This window comes from Gambusia affinis, linkage group LG12, assembly GCF_019740435.1.
Source record: "Gambusia affinis linkage group LG12, SWU_Gaff_1.0, whole genome shotgun sequence".
Lineage (NCBI taxonomy): Eukaryota > Metazoa > Chordata > Actinopteri > Cyprinodontiformes > Poeciliidae > Gambusia > Gambusia affinis.
In genome coordinates this window covers 25,175,633-25,196,375 of record NC_057879.1, presented here as the reverse complement: position 1 = coordinate 25,196,375, position 20,743 = coordinate 25,175,633, and the positions used below count along the sequence as shown (strand labels likewise).

The 20,743-nt window shown below is 37.4% G+C and overlaps 1 protein-coding gene across 8 annotated transcripts in view; it reads left to right on the top strand.

Moving 5' to 3' along the window:
- The first annotated feature begins 4,660 nt into the window (after positions 1 to 4,660).
- Positions 4,661 to 20,743, top strand: part of pard3ab (par-3 family cell polarity regulator alpha, b) — a 261,995-nt gene continuing 245,912 nt past the window's right edge. For 3 of the 8 annotated variants that reach the window (XM_044134495.1, XM_044134493.1, XM_044134494.1), the window contains exon 1: positions 4,662 to 5,110. In XM_044134495.1, coding sequence (XP_043990430.1) covers positions 4,991 to 5,110 — 120 coding nt within the window. In that variant the 5' untranslated portion in view covers positions 4,662 to 4,990. Of the gene's footprint in view, positions 5,111 to 20,743 lie in introns of all 8 variants that reach the window. The other 5 variants (XM_044134497.1, XM_044134496.1, XM_044134491.1 and 2 more) reach the window with 3 other exon arrangements.

Here is a 20,743-nt window from a genome sequence, read left to right as displayed (position 1 = left end):
TTTGGTCGTTTCTAAGTTTTACATACTTACATACCTTTTCCTTTAAATAGTTAGCGCTGTTGTATTTTATTTTCCCAGGTTTGTATCATCTTACCCTGCTGCTGTTCCTCATCATGGCTGACAGAGGGTCCAGATGGCCAGGGACCGGCAGCAGAAGGGGAACCCTCGGGTGGCTCAAAGGGCCGACAGCAGGGAGTCACACCGGCTCTGTGCCAGACAACTCTTTAGCACAAAATTAGCCTGGGATAGACGCAGAACACAATTACATGCTGTTAATACCATCAAAGAGACATTCTGGCATCTGCTGTGCCCTTTTCCTGCCTGACTATCATAATCTAAGAAACTTCACAAGTATTTCAATTAAATCAAACTTGAGGATATCTTTGAATATTTGTTTATGTTCTTTGTAGCCCCTTATAATTGTAGCACATGAAGTAATAGAAATATATTTAATGTTCAAAAGGAGATAATGCAAGGATTTGATTGCTGTATTTTAAAACAGAGATTAGAGCTGAAATGCTTCGAGTCCCCTCCATCCCAACTGATCATTGTTTTGCAAAAATTAAGCATCATGCAAGTTTTTAGTAATAATACTTAATGAAAACCAAAATGATATAAGTGTGTTTTCAATACTTATGATTAAACTGATTAAGCAAGTACTTTTCACTGTGTTAAAAGCCTTAAATAAGTTGGGGGGGGTTTCAATTCAATTATAGATAATAGGTAAGTTTATGTCAGTAGCGTTTTTCTTGTAATCATTTCCTGACTTACGAAGATCAACGCATATATGCTTTGCTTAAATGGGATGTTTTCTAGTTTTCTCCATTTTGAATACTGTTTTACTAACGTAAATTTTATAACACAAGGTAACAGGCAGCCATCTCAATAAAAAGTTACTGAAGACAATATTCATTAAAAATGCTTAAATTATTATTATTTTTTTTGCAGTAGTATTGTGACTTCACTGCATTCTACTTTATTCAAATTAAGACTCTGCTGTAATTTGATTTGAAGGCATTTTTATTATGTCTACATTTATTCTTGCATACATTTTAGGACAAAAGGGGTATGAAAAAACTATAAAAACCCTAATCTAAAACATAAATACAAATAATTAGAATTGACAACCAATTCATAGCTTTAAATAACAACTACCAACCCAATGACATTTGTTTTTTCCAAAAGCCATTTCTATATATAGACTTTAAGTTTGGACAAAATCTTCAGCTATTGTTGGTAAGATAATTTTTCTTGATCCATTTCAGATTATTTCCATGTAACATATGCTGTAAGTTGTTTTTTTCTGTTTTAATTTATTGCTAATCTACTGTTTATTAAAATAGATTTTGTACAGTGATTAATCAATAGGTTGTTTTTATAAATGACTTGCAGAGCTAAACGAGAAAGAATTAACTTCATGCAGTCTACCACTAGATGTCGCTACTAACCCAGAAACAATTCTCAGTTAAAAGTGAATGTCTCGTTTTGGGAAATGTAATGCATTTTCAATTTATGCAGCTAATTTTACTTTATATTAACTTTATTTTAATTTTTGATCATTAAAAATTGTTATCCAAATAAATTTCAATATCATTTCAACTAACTTGTTTTTTATATCTTCATTTTAAAATATTATTGTAGTGCCCATTAAATCCATCCATCCATCCATCCATCCATCCATCCATCCATCCATCCATCCATCCATCCATCCATCCATCCATCCATTTTCTTACACCTTTATCTCATTGGGATCATATACATTACATATTTTTATTTTAAGCCGACTTTCACTACATTTATTTAAATTGTTTTTATTAATATTAATTTCACATTATTTTATAGATTATTGTATTGACATTTAAAAAAAATATTATAATTAGATTAGTTTTCATCATCAAGTCATAAAATTGTCAGACTGAAAACATGGAAACAATAAATGACCATTTAAAACACACTAATAAATAAATTGGATATATTTTTATCACTTTGAGGCCTGAATGAAATATATTGTGGAGAGTCATATGGGCTCTTATGGAAAACATGACTTACTGGAGGTAAGCCTTGTTTTTCTTATGATAAAGCAGATTTAAGAGCAGCTTTCACTTTCACATGACATTTTGCTTTTAAGATGCACCGCTGCTGTTTAGAGTAATTTATTTACTCTTTAATTTATTTACTTCCTCCTCAGTAAATGCTCAACAAAAAGCCGTGAATGGATAAAAATTACAAGATACTATCTTAGTAAACAATTCAACTTTTTCAAAAGTAGCTTTGAAAAAGTTGAATTGTTTTTTTCACCGTTTTATCTTTATTTCGTGGTCTTGCACTGAAGAGATAAAAAAAAATCACCAAGCATTAGTCTAATGTTTATTTTCGCTCTATATGATTTGGGTGCACATTTTCATAAATATCCCCATAAACACTTGCTCACTTGGTCATATTCTCCACATGTGAATCTATTTACATGGTTTGTGACAGCTGCTGAAGTTGAGGCTGGAGTCCAGCTGTGTTAGGAGTTAAAATAACCTCCCAGCTGTACTGGCATCACATGATGGAGGGCTTCTGTTTTAACTCTGCCCAAGTTAAGTCACAAAACACACACAGTTTCCATGAATCCAGAAGCTGGAGACTCTTTTCTTTTTTTATACTCCTCACTGAATAAAACTGAAACTTTTCTCAGGACCAAAGTCATTTGAAACCCAAAGAATTGGGTCACAGGATTTATGATATTATTAGAGACTGCTTTTATATTCATACAGTCTTATTAGTAATCTTTTTTGTAGATTTATTGACTTCTAACTTGCCAGATTTTCTTGTAGATTATTTCCGAGTGAGCAAATAATCTAAAGGAGCTTTTTTGGAGCTTCTGTTTGGATTTCGTCAGCTTTTTCTCTCCACACCCTCTTGAAATAACTTTTTTTTTTCAACTAAAGTGAGCTGAATCTCAGCTCACTTCACCAATAAAGTGAGCTGAGATTCAGACATTAAAAAGAGTTTTAAACTCAAGAGATGAACCAAAATAGTGTCCACATAAGCATAAGCTAGACTTTAGCAAAGAGCTTATTTAAAATGGAAAAATGTAGCAGATTTCCCCAAATTTCTTCAGTTACATTTAGAAAAATTACAACACAAAGAACATTTTTCCTCTGTCCATGTATTCATACTCTCTTATTCCTTGTCTTATTCCTTGTAAAAACATTTAAAATATCATTAAAAAGACTTTGAAAACCTTAAAAACAGCAGAATTGTTTGGCAAACAATTCTTAATGAAATATGTAGCACTTTAAAACTTTTGCATAGCATATTTTGTTTAAAACAAGCCTTTGGTTTTTAGTCTGGATTGTCTTTGTTTAAACTCTTCAGTTATTTCCTATTAGTAACCCTGAGTAAAACAAATCATATTCTATACCTCAAAAACTCTTCACGGATTTCCTAAATCATCGCTGTAACTTACAGAGTTACAGTGGATCTACACACTCACTGCTGAGTCTGGCTCTTCAAACATTACCCATCCTGACCACAGAGCGGGGCCCGACGTCGCTTGGCTGGGACATTCAGGAGCAGCTCGTAATTTACATCTTCACAATCGTCAAATGCTTTGAAATTGATCTGCAGTGTCTATTCAGTTTTTTGACTGGAAAAACTGCAATTTTGTTGCATTCGACACTTTTAGGTTTAGTTAATCTCAGAATCTATTTAATTATCAGCAGGTTTTAGAACTTTAGGGGAAAGTTTAGAAAACATTAATTTGTTCCGTTCTATGGATGACATTTTTTTTTTTAATTTATAAAAATGCTTTTATAAATCAATAAATATAACATCACGCATTTGTTTTAGTTAAAATAAAAGCTGTACCAACAATGACACAAGAACTACACAGACAGTTTCCTCTAGTGTGTCTCTCTTAAAAACACTTCACAGTCAGAGCACACAGACTGATACCTTCCTCTTTTGTAAAATATATTTGAATCTTCTACTTAAATATCAAACATATCAAATATCCAACTGTACCTGGAAATTAGGGTTTTATCTGAACATTTTTATGGAATACTTTGTTATTGCTTTTTATTAAAACCAAATGTCATGCTTTTTATCTTTTTTGCTTGTGTGCATAATTTTTTCATTAATAGATAATTATTTCATTTGTATGTATTCTAGAACTGTACTAGATAAATAAATATTTATAAGTTATTATTAATGAGCTGATTCATTCACAAATATATATATTTTTAAAATATTATTTTTATATTATTTATATTTTTGATATATTATTTGAGTTTCTCTTTTTCATTGTTTACTTCTATAGGGTTAGTTTTTCCACCCACATTTTATTTTTTATTATTTTTTTATTCTGAAAAGTATTTTTATTAAAGGTTGCATGAAAGGTGCTGTGAAAACAATTTGATTTCCAAATTGAATGTTTAATAGTTAAAAAAAATCTTAGAGACACTGAATCCAATCAAATAATGTAACAACTTTATGACAAAATACAGGGATTTAAGACTTGTTTTATTTAAAGTTTCTTGTTCCATCACAGGGCGAGAGATAATTGTAAAAAATCAGGAGGAATGCCTTTTTTAAAGTTTCAATCTCAAGATTTAATGCATTATTTTATAAATATTAAATGGCGTGCTTTAAACAAAACTGTGCTTGTCTTGACTCCGATACTCCTGTTGGACATTGAACGCAGCAGCGAGCATTAGCTCAGCCCGGAGAGAGGGATTGGGATCCAGAGAGGGAAGGAAGGAAGAAGAGAGAGAGATAGATAGATAGACGCTAAACAGGTGGTCTGAAAACACAGACAACAATGTCGTCCGGCGGGGAGAAGCGGGACGACATTTAGTCCTCATTTTCCCCTGGCAGGAATACCGGGATAACCTCGGGCAACAACAACAAAACCCCCTCCATGCTCCCGTGTGCTTCCCACTCGGATTTGTCCTCCTCGTCTCGGCTTTGCTCCGAACCTGGGGAAGTCCTCGGAGCCTGAGCCATGAAAGTGACTGTGTGCTTCGGCAGGACCCGGGTGGTGGTTCCTTGCGGGGACGGGAACATTAAAGTCCACGCACTCATCCAGCAGGCTGTCATGCGATACAAGAAGGCTATCGCCAAGGTGAGTGGAGGCTACTTTTTTCCCCCTCATGTTGTCCTGGAAGCGCCGCAAGCTCGCTCAAAAATGGCGCAAACTTTTCGCAGACGCAAAGCAGTTGCAGGGGGAAGGAAAGGGGGATCGGCGCTTAGTTTTTCCCTCTGTCTTGCTTGTTTTGATGCACAGGTTGCGGAGATAAGAAGGCGCACAAACTGCGCCGTGTGTTGCTGCTTTCAAAGAAAAGGCGCACCGCCATTGTGGTTCCAGTGTTTGTAAACCAACAGAAAAACTTCCTTAGGGATTCTCCATGCGCCTCGCTGCAAGGCAGACTACATTTTCCAGGATCATAGCGGAGGTTTTCACAAATTTGCGAACTTTTCCAGAGTTTCCAGTTCGGCTCGGAGTGAGTTTTCTTTTTTAGCAGCAAGGTAGCAAGTTACTGAAAGTAGGTCTGCTGTGAGGCGTTTAGGGGCCAGCTGAGGAGAAGTGCATCATCTTCCTCTGCAGGATTCCCAATAAAAACAATCCAGACAGACAGTGTGATTAACTTTGTGAGTTAGAGCTGCTAACCAGAGAGGTTTGTTGACATAAATGCACAAAAGAGACATTTAAATAAGTTTATATGAGACTCCTTAGTTCGTTCCAGATCCTGCAGGAGGCTGATGGAAAGCTCCCAGTGCAGGCATGGAGCCCAGGCATAAATCCTGGAGATAAAAGTGGAAGACAACCTGCAGAGGTTACTGAGGCAGCTGCAGATAACCTCTGAACTAACTCCGTGCAGAATCCTGAAAGGATTTTTTCCCCCCACCTGGATCAGATAAGAGGGGAGAGAAAATTGCAAGGCTATTTGACATCCATCACATTGGTGGCTTTAAATTTTGCACGATTTAACAGTTGGTATCACCGTTTTGTTGCACCAAGTCTGTCTGCATGGAGTCACCACGTTTTCCGGTCAGTTTTACATCAAAGTATGGACTGTGTGATCACTCAAAGTTAAGGAAATACTTATGATATAATTCAGTTGTTGTCTAGTTGATCAAATGGCTGCTTTGATTTGTTAAGTTTTAGTAGATGCACAATTTAATTGGTTGATTTTTCCATCTGATACTTTTCCATCAAATTACAGAGAAAATCCATTTTTCCTATTCATTAAATGCATCAAAATAGAGAACTTCTCCCTGTTTTTCAACTTTTTTGAGTGTAATAATAATTAGATTCAGCTTGGGGACTAATGCATTAAAGCATAAATGTGTATAATCTTGTAATTCATTTTTTGTTGGGAACATTTAGCTCATTTTTCTATTTGTGTTTTGGAGAAATAAATCGGCATCAGCTGGTCTGCGCTCAAAGAAAATTGAGGTTAAAGTCTGATTGGTGGACGTCTCGCTCCAAAATGACGTCCCTCATTGACGCTTTGCTGCTCTCTTTGCTAACTTCCTGCTTGTTTTGCTGTAATGATGGTGACCCAGAAGCTTTCCTGTACCCTCCTCTCTTTTGAATAATTCACCAGCAGCAGACAGACACAGGTATGAGGACGTCTCTGCTGAGAAGACAGCTGCTCTTTGACTATAATGCCTTAGCTTCTGTTCTTTAAGTCATGCATCCATCCATCCTATCTATCCATCTATCCATTTTCTATACACCCTTTGTCCCTAATGGGGTCGGGAGGGTTGCTGGTGCCAATCCCCAGCTAACGTTCCGGGCGAGAGGCGGGGTTCACCCTGGACAGGTCGCCAGTCTGTCGCAGTTTAAGTCATGCAATATGACAAATTAGAGTAAACAGGAGAATGAGCAACTAAATCAGACAGGGTGGTCTGAGGTTCTGCACCTGAATAAAAGCTGAAATCAACTTTGGATAAAATCCTTTTCCTAGTTTGTGTTTTAGGTAATTGACTCTTTTGATTTAGGTGTGTTTCAGGACGGCAGTTCTTGAGGACTGGAAGTTGATACCTATAAAAAATCTGAGTCAAATGCACAAAACTGCTCTCTGGAGTCACACTTTGCTGTTCCTAAATCTGTTTGTACTTCTGTTGTAAAACCACGAGACATCATTATGTTCCTGATTTCTAGAGATTAACTGATTAGAAATGCTCATATCGCATGGATTGTTTGAGTTTATTGTAAATTATTTTCTAGAGACTTTGTTTGACACTCTGGTTTCAGTTTGAGCATGTTGACGCAATTCAGTTCAAAGATACTTCATTAATCCAAAAGGGAAATTAAATGTTGTTGTAACTCATATCACTCAAGGTTCTTCATTAAAAAGATGCTCACAGTGTCTGTGATTTTTGTTTTTTCTTCATTTCTGTCTTTTCACCATCATTTGCAGAGGTTCTAGAACAGTCTCAGAACAGAACCAGTTTTCTTTGTCAGTTTGTTTAGCGCCAAGGAAGCTGAATGCTGCACATGGATCTGCTGTTTTTCAAATGTGAGTCAATACAGGCTGAAGCAGGATTGCACATATGTATTGGAGCGTCTCAAGCTGCATTTTCTGTTGAATATGTCAAATATACTGCACAAAAAAATATCAACCAATAGGACTTGCATCCACAATTGGAGTCACGTTCCACAAAACAATCTGCGAAAACTGAACCTTTTATCGGAAGAAGCTAACTTTCCAGATGAGGACCATAATTCTATTTTTTTTACAAAATTGCATTGGAAATCTTCTCATTAATCAGCCAAACTGGTTACTGAACGCCACTTAAGTTGTTTCTCTTTCTTTAGTTTTTTTGGCTCCTGAAACCCAAGAAGCTCTGGTCTGCAGGCTGACCAGATAAGAAAGCCTTGGAGGTTAAGTCAGAGCTAAAATAAAGAGCTGTAACTGCATCAGTAGTTTCGACTTATTGGAGGACGAAAGGACAACAATAAACCACAAGAGCCACAAACAAGAAGTACAGCCAAACTATTTTCAGCAAAAACATGTTGCATCTTTCTCAGTATGCTGTGAATGGCCTGTGGTTTCAGAGAAGGAGAGTTATGCTGCTGCTGCTGCTGCTGCTTCTGTTGGATGCTGATGTTTAACTTTGAGGCATCCATGGCTTTTGGTCAAATTAAAAAGCATAAAATAAGTGTAACTGTTAGTAGACACAAAACACAACAACCTTGTCATTTAAACTCCTTGTAGCCATGTTTACTGCTCCGGTTCCACCCAGACAGTTTAATCTAACCAACCCTGAGCGTGTCTCAGGAAGTCTGCTGGTCACAGATGTGGTGTTGAAGATCTCAGCTCTGTTTCCCCACCCGCTGTCTTAATAGGAGGACCAGATTTAGGTTGGGTGTTTTCTCCTGCCACAGTGTTGTCATGGACCCCCCTTGTAACTTCCCCTGTCATTAGAGAGGAATGCTTTCTGCAGGAAACCAAAAAACTAAATAAATAAATGTAGTCTTCTTCTGGAGAGACTTCAGAAGCGGGGAAATGGAAATGATGGTGGGATGATTGTTTAGATCAGCGTACAAAGGCGATGAGATGGGATGCACAACATTGCTATTGGTCCGACAAGTACAACTGGACCAATATTAATTCCCAGTATTTATTTCCAACTCGTTTCTGTTTTTTTGTGTTTGTGGAAGGGATGAGGGCGTTGGTCTGGGGTGTTTGGTGTTGTGACGTTAATAGTGATGCAGAACAGGCTTGTGGGTGTAGCAATGGTGGGGTTAGTTATCTATCATATTGTTTATCATTTAGTGTAAAGATTTCTTATAAGAATTTTGATTGCATGTTGTCTGACTGCATTTATTATTTAAAATATTTTTACTAATTTCTCTACTGTTTGTTCCACAAGCATCAATAATGCAAAATTAAATAAAAAAATATAACTTGAAAGTAATTACTATGTGAAGTTTAATGATATAAATCACACTTTTTTTAAGTAAGTGGCTTTCTGAAGAAGCCAATTTCAAATGGGAATTTTTTTTTAGAGCAGTATTTTTGTTTGTGGTGCAATCAATGCACCACAAACAACTGCATTTAGAGAACTGCGTTCCATGCAGTTACCTAAAAAAGACTTGGATATGCAAGGAAAAAGAAAATGGGGTATAGAAGAATACATGTCATCCCAGGCCTTTTCGTTTTCCAGGGTTTCCCTCAGCGTATTATGAGCATGGCGGCTGCCAGGCTGTAATTGCCTCCCTACCAGGCTGAGCGTTTTGTTTATTTATTTTAAATAGTTTTCTATACACCAGTAACAGTGATAGCAAAGGCAGGTTAAGCTAGGTTTAAAGTTGACGCAATGAACTCTGTGTGGATCCTTTGTGCCACCTTTCATTCAAAATGGCCAACTTGGAAGGAGATCTTGCAGAGCGGGTTCATCTGAATTTATATGCTTGATTTACAAAGGCTGTCTTTTCAGAGAACACTGAACCAAAGTACATGTTAAATCTCACACACAGGCCTATAGAGTCGCTTGTTTTTGCCGAATCTATATCTGGAGCCCTACCACACAGAAAATTTCTGCCATAAATTAATAGTGAACATTAATCCTTTAAAGATGAGCCTAGAAGGACTGAAAACTCTAGAAACATTACATAAAAAAAGGACGTACCCTACAGACGTGGTCAGTACACATTCTCTTAGAAAGCTTTTTTTTACACAACTCCTAAAATGATTTCTTTCAATAGAAGACAAATGGCTTCATTTTTCTAATTCTCAGGTGAAGCTCTTGACATTTTGCTTTTTGCTTAAAACTCAGAAGCCTCCTTTGGGATTCCAGGTGTCTAAATTGAGTTTTTCTCACCAGCTTGCAGTAAATTTCCATTCAGTTTCACGCTGTTTCTTTTGGAGGAGCCCCTCCCTCTATCAGAAGAAACATGCTGATGCAGATGAAGTCAAACCTACTAGTCTGTTTTTAATCGTATTCTGATGGTATTTTCCTGCAGTGTTTAAGATATGACTCAATTCATTGTACAAATGACTGTTTTTAATTAATGCTTCATTGCCTTTGATGGCAGACGGGCTCTGGAGATGCTAACCGCTAACGCTAACAGATACACATGTTTGCCACATCTTCAAAGCAAAAGACCCCAGCTTGTGGATCCAACCCTGAACGTTAATGCATGCGTGAAGCAGCACATGCACTCAGCATAATAATGTGTCTGCTTGTGCGCAGCTTGCTTCAACGTCGGTGTCTCAACAACAACATTCATTGTCTACCTGAGTTTCTGTCTGATTCCATTGATGCAAATCAGAAGTGTCCGAACCTTTTGCCCTGGGCACCAAAACTGGCAAATTTTTAAACTACTGGCTTTTCTTTAATGAAATCTGTATAATATTAAGGATCCAAAACATAAAAATCCTTCAGACTGTTGCATTTTTATAGGAAAAACAGACAATTTCTATTTTGTTGGCCTAATGATCACCATTCTTGTGGTAAGTGACCAAAGGAAATCATTTTCAGGGCCACAAATGGCCCCCAAGCCACACATGTGACACCCATAATGTAAATTAATATTCCTCTAATATCTTGATCATGGACTAGCAATCTCTGCAGCCAGAAATTGACCCTTTTTAACATTTTCTCATTAACAAAGTGTTTAAGATGTTTCTACACAGGCTGGAAATATCTGGAAAAACGTCAAATTTAATTGAAAGAGCTCCTGGCATTAATAATATAAAAAAGAAATGTAACAGAATGGATTAACATTTTTATTTCCAGATTATGATTATTCTATTTTGCATTGTGTAAATCCTTCTTTTCTTATTCCATCTGCTATTTATTGTTTTTCTACATCCTTCCTTTTTCCTTTCATTATGTTCTCATGTCTTTCTTTCAATTGGAGCTCGGAACCGAGTCATTTCAGGCGGTTAAACCGGAAATGTGGCAGATGAATGGATTGGAAGGACAACAGATTTGGGATATATTGCAAGAACATTTATTCCTACTCTTAGTAAGAATAAATATTGAAAAGCCATTTTCATTTACCTAAAATTAAGGCCTTAAAATGTCTTAAATTCATTTTATAAAGTAAGTCGTCATTTAATATAATCACGTTGCTAAAACAATGGCCAAAGTCATTTTTTTCTTAAAGATATTTTGCAACAAAAAAAAGTCACTTTTGGCAAAAGATGACTTGGTGTACTGTTCTGGGAAGGTGGCGATAATTGCAGGTCTTAAATTTTACCTTACCAGGACAACATAATGTTTCTTTATTTGTATTTCTTTAGCTTGAACATTTCTGTAGAGATAAAGGTCTTAAATTTCAGTCTTAATGGTCTTTAAAAGCCTTACATTTTGTCAGTATAATCTTTGTCAGTTTAATACTGGCGCCAGTATTGTGAAACTTGTATTTTTACTCATGCTGTGGGACTCTCATACTGGTCCATGGCCAACCCCTGCTATATATTTTGCTAACAAGGCATGATTGGTGTAAATGGAGTCATGCTGTGTGGACATTCAATATATTTCCCTTGTTTTCCTTCTAACTCTGAAACGGAGCAGTAAGCATTTATTTTATATTTCACAACAAACGTGTTTATTTTCTGATTTTCACTTGGAACCTTCTCCCGTCATTGAGTCATTCAGTTTCCCACGTTTATGTGAAAATAACCAAGGATCTAGGTCCAGTTTGGATCTGTTTCCTTCTCCTTCTTGGTTTTCTGAACTTGGACACAGACGAGCTGTTAAGGCATGGTTGCACCAGAAGAAGATGTGCTGGGGGGCCAATCAACCTGAAACTTCACAGTTCACCTGTTTGATCCTCGTGTCACCAGGCTGTACCAGCCAGGGGGTTCTGCTTCTAAAAACGAGCACAGCGCAGGATTAAAAGCTTCGCTGATGATTCGCGGGCCGCTGACTTTGACCTTGACCAAACCACAGTGGAAAAATTTACCCAAAAAGAAGCTGGTGCAGGATGTGACCATCTGAGGCTTCTGTTCCTGAACTCAGACATTAAACAAATTAGATAAGTCATATTTCTAAAAAAAACCCAAAAAACACTGGATTGGTAGTTGAAGAAGATGACATAAACCCCTGTGAACAACAGGACGGATGATTACAGCCTGCAGCTTTTTCCTCGGAGCATGAGAAATTCTGCACCCTCCTCTCCGGCTGATGACGCTCACATAACCATCGTTCCCATCGTGCTTCTTTGCTGTGCTCGGCATTTTGGATGAGATCCGTTTCCCCCCTTCACGCACCTCAGTTATGTTGCTTCACCGCGAGGAATTTATATCAATTGTCAGCCTTATCATCATGATTTAAAAACATGGATTATATTAATCATAGCTTCTTTGTTCTGTGGGGAGATTTTGAAGGAGTTTCTGGTGAATCTGAGCTGTTTGGCCTGGTGAAGATGAAGGTTGCAGAGATGTGACCATGGTGGGAAGAATGCTGCCGTCTTGAAGGGGCTCATTAAGATTTAAGGAGTGAAGCGGTTTTCTCATATGAACTCATTCAACCACGAAGCACACAGCCTGTGTCGGATCAGTTCTCTCTGCTTAAAATATTATCAGTTTATTTTCAGATTGTGGTGAGATAAAGGAAACCGGAGACGTGCTGAAGGAAGTGGGCTAATGTCACAAAGCGGTTTCCGGTTTTTGTCGTAAATTTAAGCCTTTTTCTTAGGCTGCATTCACACCAACCTTGTTTGGTCCGCGTTTGTCAAATTCCAGTCCATTTGCCTACAAAGTTTAGTTCATTTAGGGAGATGTGAAAGTGTAACCAAACTCTGATGCGGATCAAAAAAGTGAACTCTGGTTTGCCTACAGACCTTGGTTCAGTTCGGTTGAAGTGAACTCCGGTGAGGTTCAAATGTATTTATGAACGCCAAGCGAAACGGAAAACGCTACAAAAAGAAGTGGACTGTCATGCAAGGCATTCTGGGTAGGCCCTACCCAAACATGAGAGTCCAGCGCTAGCAAGAGAAATATGGCTTGTGGTATACTAAACCACAAAAACAAAAAATTCTACAACCGCTAAAATCTCACGTTACTCTATTTTCATTTACATTTCATGTAGAAGGAAGTTGCGCTCAGTGTCTTAAGAGGTTTTTGTGTCTTTTCTTTCAGTAATTCTTGACGCAGCGCCCCCACTGGCGAGGAGGAGAACAAGTTTTCCAAAGGGTTTAGTTTTTTTGACACAGTTCAGTGTGAAAAAGAACCACAGCAGCAAAAAATAAACAAATGTTATTTTGGTCCCTAATCGAACCTAGGCCATCAGGTGTGAGAAAACACTTAAGCTTTGGTTGGAGATACTGTGAATATTGTCTGTTTAAAGGAAGCTAATCTGCTGCTGTTACAACCCAAAGAGTCCGGCTGGTAGAACATGAATTGAAAAGGGTTTATTACAAGAAACTTAAAAAAAATCAAGAGAGGAGGTTCCCCTCAAATAAATAATGAAAACCAAACAAAGCTTTCGCAGTAAAGTGGGTCAAGTGCAACCATTGAAAATGAAAATAACTAATCAAATATTTAATTTGATAACTGACTACTCCTAAACAAACAAAACAAAACATTGAGGAGAAGCACCACCCAAACTGCTGTAGGAGCTTTTCTTTATTCACAGGCTTCACTCGACACATCGTGACCGCTGTAGCTTTTCTAAATCAAATAAATGGCTTATCTTGTAAAGATTTTTGTCCCACCTTTTGTTTTTGCTTTAACAGAAAGTTCACTCTTATGAAAGCAACTCGACGGCTTTTTTGCTCTAGACCTTGAAGGTCAGGGAATTTTGTCACAACCTGTAATTCTTAAACTTCTAGTTTAAATGCCAAACAAAGCACAAGAACAACTCCAATTTTAAAATAAGTTTGTATTTAATGTAGGATAATCTTGTCCAAACATGGATTTTTAAATTAATCTTAAAATTGTCTAGATGACAAGAACAAAAATAGTGAAATACCCCTGTGCTGCTCTTCCAAATCAGATGCCAACTTCAGGATTATGTTAAATTATTTTTGCAATAAAACCAAAAAGGTTTATGTTTTGTACTGAAATCTGAAGATTGTTCTAAAAACTATGGTGTAAAACAAACATTTTAGTCTAATTGAAGCATTTAATGACAAATATAAGCTGATTCAAACTTGATGGGACCCAAACATGAATGCAGCAGAAGCTTTGGAGTTTTTAACAGCTCATCTTGCAACCTGCTGTGATTCAGCAGTCAGCCTCATAGTTCATTACAAGCCTGTTGTTTAGTTTATCTCAGGGCTAAACTTGGCTAAATCAAAGTGTTATTCAGGTTTTTAAACACTTAAACATCATAATTAGAGGTTGGTAGTTTTGCAGAGGTGCAAAGTATGCATAGTTTCTATTTTTGTTTCAACCTTTTGAAACCACAAATGTGCTCTTTTTTTTTGTCTAAACATAATTTCTCCTCTGGAGAAAAGTAAACAGTGTTTTGGTGAGACAACCTTGAGAGCAGCAATGTGCTGCAAATGTAATCCGTTTCCTCACCGGACAGAGATTTCCACACTGTATCCACGAAGCAAATGGGCCCCGTAAGATTTATTAGAACCATTAGGCACTTAGGTTTCTGGTCTGTAAACACTTGGAGTGATTTTTTTTTTCTATTCTCTAAAGAATGAGAACAGCAGCTGTATAATATGAGCCATTTGGTTTCTGCATTGGAGTTGTTTGATTTTTAGCCACATGATAAACCATGTCAGAGCTTGAAAGGAACACGTTTAATTGTTTGCTCTGGAAAACAATTAGCATTGAACACTCTTCAGTAAAGAGTGAAGATCTAAAACATCTAGATAACTGGAAAAATGAGGCCAAGAGGAATTATTTCACAGCTTGTTCTGCCTTTAATGTCGTATATAAACTGTACAATTTAATGTGAAAAACAAATAGAAATCCATTATGCCAAAAAAGTTGCATAAGTAACCTTTAATCCTCAAATAACCAGAATTAACCACCATATTCAGTTATGTTACATTATTATGTCTTTTAAGCTACTTCTGATGAACACCGGACAAAGTTGAGTTTTCTTGTCAGCTTTTCTGATTATTTTCTGTATTCATGTCTTGCAGTCACAGAAACCTGGCTGTAAATTAAAATGTTGTTATAAGACCATTTTTGACTAATAAAGGCGTAATAATGCACTGTCTCAAAGATCAATTAACTTGAATTTCTAAAGAAGAATTGACACTGGAACCGGAAGACATTTCAAATATCCAAAATAAATTAACAAAATATTTTAAAATGGTCTCTATTAAGAACGAATGCACTTCAATTGTGGCGTCCACGTGTCCTTAAGAAGTCTTAAATGGGTGTATTTAAAAATGTAACACTTAGATGTCTCGTAGTCATTTAAGTAAAAACTGGGCTGGTTTTGAATACATCAATCACAGGTCTTAAATGTTGTTTTAGGAGAACTATGTAATCTCATATGTTCTCAGTAGTTTATTCCCCTCGCAGATCTTTTCTGTCTAAGACGGACATCTTTATTGTGATCTGTGACTTGAGGCAGTTCAAGCTGCCAGAAATTAGCTGCTAATATCCTCTTCCCAACTAGCAAAGCTTTTTGCGTTTTAACATGAGAGCAAATTTACCGGCAGTTGGCTGGACGATGTTCGTCTTCCCTGTTGACTCAACTCTGTTACCAACCCAGAGGCTGGTTGCATTCTGTGTGGAAAAGCTCGGCACTATGGGGATGCAGAGTGCGTCGCAAAATATGCAATTTTTTCTGTAAATTTCTGTTGTGATACAGAGCTTAAGTTTCATTTGTAATGGTCTCCAAAAAGGGTTAAAAAAGTCAGAAACAATAAATAAAATAGAAATAAAACCCCCACACAACAGAGTCTGTGAACAAAATTGCCTTTTAAAAAATATTGATCATTAAGACTCAGACAGTTTGTACTTTTGTAAATGAAAAGTACAAACTAATTACTTTGTTCTGAGTATCAAACATTTGTGAACTTTATAACTAAGCAACAATTAAGTGATTGTGGACTATTGGGAAGACAGAGACAGCCCATCGTTGAATGTTTATGTTTTAATGTTTGTTTTTCTGTGTTTTGTTGCTACTATTTCACAACGACTTTTAAACTAGTTCTGTCTGTTTTTCCAAGCAGAATATTCCTGTAATAAACTGATATTTTCTTTTAATCATTTAGATTCCTTTTTTAATTGAGTATTATAGGTTAGAGGTCATGTTAAAGAGGTAAAAAGTTCTGAGAAGATTCACCCTGGCCTCATTTTGTTAAAGTATGTGGAGCTACACAGAATAAAGCTGTTACATAAGCAGAGCATGGGCTGTTTGGGACAACTGGTGTAATCCTGAACTGTCCACACAGATGCTTTTTGCAGATGAACTCGTCCTTGAAAGCGTCGCCAGAGATAAAACTTGTAAAGCTTCTCTTGTTGCTAACAGATTTCCTCACCATGCAGGAGGAGGCGGGAGAGAGGGAGAGGGATTGCCTGGTTTAATGACATCATAAGATGTAATGATGGGGGGCTTACAGTTAACAGAGTGCTGTAAAATAAATTATATGATCTTTTTTTAATCAGTCCAACACGCCCAAATGATGAGAGAGGCCATGTCTGGATGAAGGCGGGGAGGTTTAGATCAGAGGTGACAAAACTTTGTCACATCTAAAGGACTTTAAAGCCAAAAAAAGGCAGAAAACAGAAAAATACAGTAATGTATTTATTTCTTTACCCACTCAACAGTAAACTAAGGTGCTGTACTTTAAACAAGTATTCAGTGTTTTAGTTGGAAAGGGATTTGTAAATGATTGTAGATCCAAAATGTAAAAAGGCGTTTGCAGGTTTGTCTGCAAATAATAGAACTTAATTTTTTTATTAGTTCTTAGTAATTAAAGCAAGATTTATGTCACTGTTATTAAAAAATATAGAGCCAAGTTGAATAAATAAATTAAAAGCAGAAATTGGTCATTAAAAGCCTGCTGGGACAGATGTGGTTATTGAATACTTTGTTTTCTGTTGTACAATTAAAATTTGTTAGAATTTAAATAAAAAGTTTCCATCTGCATCAAGCGCCTGTGCAAAGGGCTGGAAAATTTGTACCAATCTTGTATTGCAGCTGTGGGCCGCAGAATATCAGTCCAGGGGCCGGAAAAGGGCTCCGGGCCACACTTTGGACCCCCTGGTTGGGATTATAATCAGCTGCACTTGAACTTTTTGTGAGTTTGTGCCTTACAAGGCCGTTGTTTTGAGGCCAGCTCACTTTTTCCCCTCCTGTTTGGTTCAGCTGTAGAGGTTTTTGTGTAAACGGGAAGTGCTTGGATGTAAACTCGTGGAGGGAAGAAGAAGAATCAGGAAGCTCATAAAAGTGTGCCGTCGTCTGACTTTCTGATTTTTTTTCTTTCTTTTTTCCTTTAGTCAACCAGAACTTTCAGTTGTGTCATCTGTGGTTTTATTTATAAAGGAGATTTTTTTGTTATTCCTCACAGAAAGACGTTTGTGGAAAATTGAGGGCGTGTGGCTGAAAGACTTGCTGTGTTTTCAGGAGAATCCGGTGATTAATCTGATCATTTTATTAGAATATCACTTTATAAATTTAAATTTAAACTTGGTATGATGTCATTAAAGTTATATTAGCATTTTTGGGGGTCATGATGGAACAATATCACTGCTTGTGTTGGGAACACTACGCAGTATTCATCATTGTGCTTCTGTGAAAGCCTCTGTTTCCCCCACATTGAATTCACCAAAGAGTTTTTGTGGTTTGAGATTCAGTAACACTTAAATTCCCCAGACTGATGGGTTATAGTGAGCCTTCCAGCTACAACCAGGAGGGTAGTCATCATCTTACTCCCATAATAAACATGGAGGTTCCTGACAGCCTAAACATTTTCTCCAAGCACAGAAAGGAACAACGTCTCCTTTTGGCTCCCAAAAGTCTTCTGGTCCTTTTAATATCAAATTTATGGAAAGGGTTTAATTGTTTTTAGTTTAAATGATCAGAGTAGGTCACATTAGGAGAAAGTAGAGATTTGTTTTTATTGCCAGAAGCACATCTGTCATGCTTTATGCAGTGGTGTCTACACTATTCAACTAAAAGCACAAAATAATCACAAAAATATGTTTGTTTGGACCGGGTTGGTAGACCCAACAACAAGCTAAGATTGCAATATTTTAATTAAGAAATTAGTCATATTTTGTGGTAAAAATGGTTTGTGTAAATCATTGTACTGTATTTTCCAGACTACAAATTGCAGATTTTCTTTCCTAATTTGGCTAATCTTGCCATTTATAGTCATGTGTGACTTTTACATGTTTTTATCCTCTTTATGACGCTTTTTTTTGACCGATGCAACTTATAGGCTGGAAAATGTGGTACATCCAAAACTTAAAAAGGACACTTGCATTATTAAAAGAAAGACATCCAGTTTGCTAATACTTTTGTGTTCAACTAAAATTAAAAAAATAAAGCTCTGGATGTTGTAGGGTTGTGTTCGCTGTCGCAACTCTGCAATATTGCATGGACATCGGGGGCAGTTCCCCTGGATTGGCAGACTGGGGTGGTGGTCCCTCTGTTCAAAAAGGGGGACCGGAGGGTGTGCTCCAATTACAGAGGGGTCACACTCTTAAGGCTCCCTGGCAAGGTCTATTCAGAGGAGGGTCCGTCGGATAGTCGAACCTCCGATTCAAGAAGAGCAGTGTGGCTTTTCGTCCTGCCCCAAGTGGAGGAGTTCAAGTATCTCGGGATCTTGTTCACGAATGGGGGAAGAAGGGAGCGGGAGATCGACAGGCGGATTGGCGCAGCGTCTGCTGTCAAGCGGCCGCTGTACCGGTCCGTCGTGGTGAAGAGAGAGCTGAGCCAAAAGGCGAAGCTCTCGATTTACCGGTCGATCTACGTTCCCACCCTCATCTATGGTCATGAGCTTTGGGTCATGACCGAAAGAACGAGATCGCGGATACAAGCGGCCGAAATGGGTTTTCTCCGCAGGGTGGCTGGGCTCTCCCTTACAGATGGGGTGAGAAGCTCAGTCATCCGGGAGGGACTCAGAGTAGAGCCGCTGCTCCTTCACGTCGAGAGGGGCCAGTTGAGGTGGCTCAGGCATCTGGTCAGGATGCCTCCTGGACGCCTCCCTGGTGAGGTGTTCCGGACACGTCCCACCGGGAGGAGGCCCCGGGGAAGACCCAGGACACGCTGGAGGGACTATGTCTCTCGGCTGGCCTGGGAACGCCTTGGGATTCCTCCGGAGGAGCTGGAAGAAGTGGCTGGGGAGAGGGAAGTCTGGGCCTCCCTTCTGAAGCTGCTACCCCCGCGACCCGACCCGGATAAAGCGTAAGAAAATGGATGGATGGATGGATGGATTAAAAAAAGTACATAGACTATCAGCAATAAGAACAATAGTTTAGGTGGTGCTTCTTTAAGAACCCCTGCTGTATTTAACTAAATTTAATAACTTACTTAAAAGCTGATTTTGGTGCAGCAATGTTGAATCCGTTCGGATTCATTTAACGTCTTCAGTCGTAAGATTTGAATTTGTCTGTAAAAATTTTGCTCATTCAAAAATCAAAAGTCTCCATCTGCATTAATCACTTTTCCTGGCAAGTCAGTTGCAGTTGGGGGGCCGCATGAAATCAGCCCAGAGGCCACAAATAGACTTTCCTCAACCCTGCTATTTACACGTAAAAAATTAGGAAGTTCACAAATATTTGTACCCATTTTCTCAAACTAAATTAAAATAAATAAATCCCTAATTTCTAGCATATTACCACTAAGAAATATTCTTATTTGAAAAGTTTGGAAATTTCTCTCGGCAATAAAATTTATTGTTAACCCAATCTTTTTGTAAACTTCTCCACATCTTCATCCCTGACATGCTTGTTTTGTTTTTTTGTCTTCGGGTTGTTTTTTTTATTCACTAATCTTCTCTTAACGGTTTTCTCTAAACCTCTGAAAACCGACACAGAATAAAAGTTTTAAGAGTAAAAGAGGGGGGAAATAAAAATAGCGACAGTAAAATATATGGGTGCTGTGGCTGTAACGTCACAACTAACTTAAACATTTTCTTTGCAATTTATCAAATACTGTATCACATTTTTATTTCAGAAGGTGCCAACAATTTTTCTGAATTGTGCCAAAGCCGTTGAGCTGGAGTTTGCGGTACGATCCAGAAAGCTGATTTTTCATAACGGAAAGGAGAAAACATGAGAAAAATCAGGTTCTATTGTGTTGGATGGTAACGGAATGAAATATGGGTGATCTTTGTAAAAGATTAAATTACAGTACAGCAGATGAATCTCCAAGTTTGACATTTATTTAAAGAAACAGGTATAATTGGATTAGTCAATTAGATTAGGTGAATCAAACTTTTGATCTTTACCTGCTAGAGCTTGATACGACGGCTGAAAATCATTGAATTGAGTGTGTAGGAACAGCAGTCGTTCATTTCAATAAAATGGCTTTCAGATATTAATATGATATCCCACAATGCTTTGTTATTGTTTTTAGGTGTTTCCTCTTTACCTGCTCCATCATACACAGCAGGTACAGATCGAGGGATAACTTATTGTTCAAATTGTAATGTATCTTAATATTTTAAATTCAAATTATGTAAATCTTTTAGATCTGTTACATACAATTACAGCTTTACATTAGAGTCTATAAATCCAGTTTCCTGGATTTTATTTTTTATATTTTGACACAAATAAAACAATTCCTACCAGCGGCTTTTGTTTTAAGTCTCATAATGTGACTCAGAGTGAAAGTATCTTATCAATGCTTTTGTGTTTGCCTTTTT